General features: G+C 46.0%; 1 protein-coding gene across 1 annotated transcript; it reads right to left on the minus strand.

Moving 5' to 3' along the window:
- Positions 1–5909: 5909 nt before the first annotated feature.
- Positions 5910–7906, minus strand: PtA15_8A356 (uncharacterized protein; the record flags this gene model as incomplete). The annotated part of the gene is made up of 6 exons (XM_053171777.1): positions 5910–6329; positions 6409–6609; positions 6688–6832; positions 6903–7192; positions 7271–7560; positions 7672–7906. The coding sequence occupies 6 exons, from the start codon at positions 7904–7906 to the stop codon at positions 5910–5912; spliced, it is 1581 nt and encodes a 526-aa protein (XP_053023007.1).

The following is a 7906-nucleotide window of genomic DNA, read 5'->3' on the forward strand; positions in this document are numbered from 1 at the left end:
GACGTCAATCCAGCGCTTGCCTGTCTCCGGGCTGATGGGATGGGATTTGACTGGTGAAAAGGACAAATCTTAATCCGTCTCTTCAGGCGCGGCGGGTTCTTCATGGTTCAGATTGGGAGTCTCATCAAAAGGAAGGATGGGTTCAGATTTGAAGATGGGGATCACAGATTTGACCTCTAGATTATTGCTGAGGCTTCTGTTGATAGCCGCACATGTTGAGAATACGTTCTCTTCAAAGCAAACTTGACGAGACACAATGATTGATTTGTCTTCATGCCTTAAGATGCGGTATGCCAAGAAATTGTTGGCATAGCCAATCAAGGTTCCTTCCCAGGCAATCACATCAAACTTCTTCTCTCTCTTCACCTTTTCCTTCAAGACCCATGCCTTGCATCCAAATGGCTTGAAGAATTCCATATTTGGGCAGGTTTTCAGCAGAAGAGTGATGGGCAGAGTTCAAGACTTGGAGAGCAAAGGAAGAGAATTGGTGATTGCCGCCTCTCCCCACCATTTGGCGGCGAGGTTTGACTGGAGAAGGATGAATCTTGTCATCTCGATTATCGTCCTGTCCGCACGTTCCGCAATGCCGTTGTGTTGCGGTGTGTAATTAGGGGGCAATACGTTATGCTGTATGCCTTCTTGTGCCAAAATTTCTCCAAGTGCGTTGCTGCAGAACTTGCCGCCTCCATCAGTGATGATCTTTTTGATGGTGTGTCCGGTTTGATTCTCAAACTTTGTCTTGAAGTCGAGTATAGATCCTGCCGAAACGGATTTTTCTTTCAAGAGGCTTATGTGGATGTATCCGGTATGCTGATTGACAATAGTGAGAAAGTATCCATATCCACTGTTTTTTGCGGGCCGGATTGGTCCAACAAGATTGCCATGGACAACCTCCAGTGATGCCTCGGTCGGCGTGAAGTGGCCTTTGAATGGTAGTTTGATCATTTTGCCTTGCATGCAGGCAGAACATGCCACTTTTTCTCAAGATATTTCTTGAGTGCCAAGGACTGCTTTGATGCGAGCGGCGCTAGCATGTCCAAGTCGGTTGTGCCAGGTCATGAGCAAGTTCTGAGGCGATGCAACCGTGGTGCTCAGTGAGATTTCCTCAAAGTGTTTGACGCCTTCAATCTGGAAAAGATTTTGCTTGGTGTTGATCTTGAGGCTGTGTTCTTCGTTTAATCGTACAAACATCTTTCCATTGTGATTTGTTATTTCAGCCTTTTCTTTTATTAGCTGTGCAAAAGACACGAGATTTGTAGAAAGATTGGGGACATAGAGCGTGTTTTGGAGAATGATGGTTGGACTGTCATTGAATTCTAGCTTGACGGTGCCCTTGCGAATTGCCATCATTTCTAATTTTTCCTTGCCTGATCCAGTTACAATAAAAATGTTTGTTTCCGTTGAGTCAGTGAAGTGTTTGATCAAGTTGAACATATGTTGACTCGCGCCTGAGTCAAGAATGACTGCGTTTCTTCTGACTTGTTGCAATGATGTTTGATAGGTGTAGCTCTGAGAAACGCTGGATTGGTCAGATGAGCCTCCAGTAGTGGTAGCAAGATTGGTGGCTCTCTGCTTCTTAGCCGGTCTCAACTCGGGGTGCAACATCCAGCACTGGTGCTATTCATGGTACGCATTGGGATTGTGCTTTCCATTCTTACAGGCTATGTATGGTCTCTTCCTACCAGCGGTGGTCGCCAGCGCGGTTCCTGAGGGTGGATTTCCTCCTGGATTTCCTGATGGTGCAGCGGTGATGGCTTTTAGCCTTGTTACTTGCTCGTGATTGACGATGAGTCTCAGCTTGTCCAGTAGAATAAATGGATTGGCCAGTGTTTCCATGTCACCTAGAATTCTCTCCATTATGATCGGACACTTTCCAGTGATTGTTTCGATGATGCTGACACTGATAAGTTCGTTCATTACGCTGAGACCGATCGTGCTTATTTCGGCAAGAGCGGCCTCAACCTTGATGATATAATTGAGCAGATCACCGTTGTAGGAGATTCTGAGGTACTGAGACCAGACTCGATAGATGCCGTAGATTGTTGCTGTGGCATAGTTGTTTCTTAATCTGTTCCAGATTTTGTGCGGGTCACAACCGCAAGTGCTTGATAAGCTGGTGAGGATCTTCGGGACTATCTTGGAGTTTAGAATGAGCCAGGCTTCAAGTTTCTGCTCCTTGATCTTCTTGTCAGTCGATTCCTCAGTGTTCTTTTCAACAAAGGGCCACAGTTTCTTGAATTCCAGGTACGCGCTCATGGCGTTCTGCCAGTTTGCATAATTACTCCCGTTGAACGTCGGTATCACGATGATTTCCTTCTCCTCTTTTGATGATTTGACGGCGGTGACTGCCGTTCCAGGAGTTGGCATGCTGATTGGTGGGAGAGATCCTTGTCGAGTGGCGATCATCCCTTCAAGATCCAACCAAAGAACATCAAAAAGGTGGTCCAAGCGGCATACTAAGTCAAAGGAGATGTGATCTGAACGGGGCTGCTGAGCATCCTGCTGGCGCGGAAAAGTCCGCCGGAGCGAGCGGAGTGGCGGGCAACAAGCCAGGGGTGGAAGGAGAAGTACTTGTTTGTGTAAGAATCGTCAGGCAAGAGCGAAGCAATCAAGCCGCGGCCTGCAGGAGGTCATTAAGGCGCCCAACGTCTGGTCCAAGGCCGTCCCAGGGCGCAAGGATAAACTGGCAATTTCTACTTGGAAGCGGCATTGCAAACCTTCACTATGAACTTTGCAATGGGCTGATTTCAATCGTGCCGAGCGCCCCAGAACGAGTCCTGTAACATCATCCGCCTTGCGCGGGTGTTCTTTTCATATGAACTTCGCGATTCTTGTCACACTCTATCTCCACGAGCTTGACGACAACAACTTCTCCTTGTGCCAACGAATCCAAATATCTTTGAGCAATCACCCCATAACAATCTTTGATCTGGCTGAAGACTTGTATCATGATTGGACAAGTTTGTCCCCCCCTCCTCTGTTTCCTTGTTGTAGATGCTGACAAAAATGAAGGCTGTGATTTTGGAGTGTACCATGAAAATTCAACAAAGCGCATAGGTGTTAATCACCATATTGTACTCAATGCAAGTGTTTTGTAATATTCTAAATGCATCAGAAATACTGTTCCACATATGTAATTATTCATTGCCCGCAAAAACGAATAACTATCACAGGTTGCCAAGTACTACAACTAGAAACAATTGATGTCACACTGTGCAAAACTTGAGGGATGGAGCTGATGCAAAGTCAGTGGAGGACTTCCTTTTGATCTGGAAACTCATATTTTTCCAGATTTTAGAGAAAAATCTGGGCATGGTCCTACTCTAGATTTCCCTAGAATTCCCTGCAAAATGTGAAAAAAACTGGAATCTCAGAGTCATGGGAAGTACTCCAGTTTCATTGATCTGAAGTGTGTGTCATTCTTTCTTTAAAGGTTCTTTTGAGAAGGGGGCAGGTGAAACAATAGATGTGAAATTAAGTTACAACAGTCAAGTATGTTATGTACATCAATACACATATCTTGTTGTTTCTAGGGTTTTTTCAATGTCTGAGGAAAAAGGGAGGCTGCAGGAGGCTGCGCCCTGCAGCGGCAAAGCTGCTTTGGCCTCTAGTTCAAATTAATTACAGCATTTCCAAGAAAATGGGTTTCACTAATTTTACTGCAACATTACCACATTCCGAAATTCTAAACCCAATAATACCAAGTTGACTTTTACTTTAATTTTGTACATGAGGGCATATAATGTGAATTACAAGAAACTCATTTTTTTTACAGGAATTACATTCAAGAATGGCAATTTTGCTTTCCTATCCTTCAACATCATCAAACAGGAGAAATTGATGAGTTTGACTTGGGTGAAATATCATTTCATCATATTTTTTCCTCTAGTTGTACCTAGAAAACAAAAGAATTCTACACAACATTGTGTTGACTCCCAAATAAATTCTGACTGACTTTTGACTCACTTCTGCATCCACTTCAATTCATTTAGGGATGAGTTACTGGTGCACATCAGGCTCACATCCAACCAAAACTCACATCAAATTCAGCTCTGGCACTCCCTGGGGAGTGGGAACATATCTCCCCTGGTGTTAAATTCCACTATCCGCTAATTTAGCGGATAGCGCAGCGGATTTCCGCTTCTGCTGCGCTATTGCTAATTGCCCTGGGTGGGTAGCGGTCAACTGCTGCGCGTAGCAAGTAGCACAGCGGTTTTTTCAACAGCTTCTGCTACATGCCTCTGGGACGTAGCGGTGTGACCGCTGCGCTGCGCTAAGTGACAGCTTTTTTTAGCGCAGTGCAGCGTTTAGAACGTTGATAAGCACTACAGCATGTTCAGCATTGAGATGCTGAACAAGGTACACACTCAAGGTTCACCAGCACAGAATTTGGGTGCTTGACTCCAGATTGAGCTGCGGATTGATTCAAGCTTACTGCATCTCAACTGCAAGTAGTTTCTAGAGTTTTCCTTGCAGTCACATTTACAATTGCCTGGGTGGCATGCTGAAACTGACCAAGGAAAAATCCCCCCTTTTGCAGGGAGCTGCACGGGCGCAATGGGTACCTGCAAGCGCATAGAATTATGTGCTGAAGTGTGGCGGGTACCCGCCTGCGGGTGCCAAGTGCCATCTCTAGTCTTGTATTAGCATTAGAAAAAATGCATTACTATCTAGAAGGTTGTAAAGTCATAGTTGTCACTGACTGTACCACAGCAAAAACCCTTATGAATATGAAGACACCTAACCATCACATGCTCAGAAGGCAGATTGCAATACAGCAATACTGGAGACATATGACCATAACCCATAAAGCAGGAGCCAAGCACACTAATGCTGATGGACTGAGTAGATGGGCTCTACCTAATAGGGGGTTTCAAAGTTGGCCAGATGCAACTTGTATGCACTTTTGCAAGTCAGTGTTCAAGTGCATTCTTGAACATGGAGTTGCAAAAGTGCCTAACTTAGCTAATTTCCCTCCTTGGGGGAGCAAAGCAACCTCCAAAGGAGGGACTTACGCGCTATGTCTACCCTACGGCCTGAGAGAATTTCAACTTTTGGTGGGCACTTTTTTATAATCAACATAGCACATGGGTCTCTGGACCAAATTCCTTCTAGCCACCCAAGCTGTCCCCATCAATGTACTATTTCCATCTCCCCCATCCCTTTTCTTTGATCTGCAATACCCTTTGTAATATCATTAGTTTTGGATCCTGTACAGTGCAAGATGTGTAATGAAGGATGAAGTAGACATGATGGTGGTCATAAAAAAGTAATTTGAGTGCCACTCAAGGCTTCAAAAAATTTGAAAAATATGTAGGAAGATTCCCTGTGGTCTTCTGCATCTTTTGTTTCCCCAACACCTAATCACCCAATGAGAATTGGTGCTGCTACAAAACATCAAAAAACAGCATTTTTGAAATTCTCTCAGGCCACAAGGTCGACATAGCGCATCAGTCCCTCCTTTGGAGGGTCCCTGCGGGACAGCGTCCCCCCTCCACATAGAGAGGGACTTAGTTAAGTTAGCAAAAGTGCATGCAAGTCACATTGTAATACACCCCCCAAACCTGCTTGAATGTTTCTTTAAATTTTGGTGTTCAAGACAAGCCTTTAACACCAACTTGCAAAAGCATGCATGGTCAACTTTGAATCCCCCCAATACTCCAGACAACCCCGCATATGAGGTGGGCCCAATGGATTCAGCCCACCTCCTGCTATGCTGCCAGTAAAACCACAAGAAACATTTACGGGTTAATTTCAATGGGAGGCGATATGTATCATATTGAATTGGTAGTATCTGCAGGTCGAAAGGACCAAGATAACTTTTGAGTATCACAAATATACCTATTGGATACAATCCAGATAGCTGGAGAGAATATTCCGATCTGTCTTGAGATCAATCCGAGTGGATTTTACTTTGAGCGATCGACGGGTTCAGAGGAAGGGGTAAGAGAGGGAATGTTAGGTTGATTGACATCACGGACGAGGAGGTCAGCGCTAATAAGCTTAAGACGAAAGAGAGCGGCCGACGAGTCATGCTGAATCTTTTTAGCGGATGAGGTGACATTAGCGAGGAGACGGGAGCGAGGAGTGGGTCGATGAGCGCGTAGGATAGCATTGGCGAGGTCGAGTTTAGCGGGAAGATGGCCGGAGCGAATGGAGAGAACGAGACGCTGCTCGAGTTCATCCATCGGCCATCCGAAAACCTCAGACGCTTTCGAGAGCTGCGCTGATGAGAACGAGCCAAAGTATTGTCCAATCGCCCGTTCCTGAATCATCATCATTAAGCGCTCCGTCTGCTCGGCCAGATACAAATCACCCTGGTACAGCGGCTTATTTATTGATTCAAATGATCAGTTTCCTCCGTCTCCCCTCTCGACGAATGTGGAAAGAGTAAGGAAACAAACTAACCAGAGAGGCTTTCAAATACTCAAACACGCCGCGGTACTTATTTTCTCTGAACAAGTTTAAGATCCGTCTCAGCTGGGGCTCGCTGTCGAGCATCGACCTGAACTCGAGGTTATCGATCAGACGGTCTTTCAACTGCTGTCGATCGAAATGAGCCAAGCCACAGAGGGTCGTATAGATCGCTATGTCGGTCGCCGTCGCCAGCTACACACACAAATATATACTTAGTCTTAGCTTCCTTCTCTCCACTGAAAATCGGGTTCTGAACTTTCACGTCCTTACCAGTTCTCCACCAGTGCTATCTCCTGCATCTTTTCCAACCTTGAGAAAGTAGCTCGTCGCTCTCCCAAAGTCTCCCTGTGCAAGCGATGTGAGTGCATTGACAACATTAACTCTGTCGGACCATCGTTGGATATCTTTCTCGGTTCTGGATAAACAAAGCATCAAATTGAGCACAAGAGGCAATCACTGCTTTATTTTGAGAAGGAAGCACTCACGGGTCACGGGAATCAATGCCTACGGTGGATATAGATCCACTAGTCTTAGTTTTTGCGGCTTTGAGCTCCAAGGATCCAATGAGGGTGTCAAGAGCACCCTGGGCCTTAGCCGCATGACTCTGAGCCAGCTTGAAGTTTTCAGCGTCGAGTGCCAGGTCGAGGGAGGCGAGGGAGAGTTCGGCAGCATGTAATGCGGTCGTGGCGTGTTCTCTAGCCTTCGAGAACACTCGATGAGCGCTCCCAACGTCACCCACTTTGCGGTAATGGGCACCCAGCGCTTGGTAACTGGACTGGAATTCGATTCAGGACGCGTTTTAAATGGAGCGATCAACAAAATCAATCATAATCAACAGATACGAAAGACTCACCCGGATCCCATCCTTAATACAATTAGTCGTGTTGTGTTTCAGGTCGTTCTCGAGTCTTGCAAGCGTGTGATTGATCTCGTCCTGGGTACTATCGATCCAGTCCTCGTTTGCGGTCAACAGGGGAAGATTGTTTGCCGAGGCAAGCTTATTGTGCGCGGCTAGGGTCTCCTTATACAGTGAGATATCCCAGGTGGATTGAACAATCGCCTCCAGCGCCAGTTCGTATGCGCTCAGAGAAATCGGCGAGCATAATTGACCTAAGAACCGGAGCCGATTGATTGCTTGTCGACCTGGACGCACCCATGTTTTTTCAATTACAATCAAGTGCTCGTCAGTTCAGCCGTTCTACAAATAGATCCTTTCTTTGAAAAATATTTTGATGAGCCACATGTGAAGAAGACCTGAATAATGTGAGATTCGGTTGATGAGCTCAAATGAGACATCGGCTTGTGCAGAAGCTTCCATGGTCTTCAAACTGCTGTCGTATGATAATTGGTAGGTTGATCGAATTGGCAATTGGTCGCGAGCCTGGCTGGATTGATCGATTTGTCCGGAGGGTTCACGTGGGTGGATAAGCCGGTGATCCGAGCACCGCTCGGAGTCGGACACAAAACAACCACTCGGATAATGCTTCAT

Source organism: Puccinia triticina, chromosome 8A (genome assembly GCF_026914185.1).
Source record: "Puccinia triticina chromosome 8A, complete sequence".
NCBI classification, from domain to species: domain Eukaryota; kingdom Fungi; phylum Basidiomycota; class Pucciniomycetes; order Pucciniales; family Pucciniaceae; genus Puccinia; species Puccinia triticina.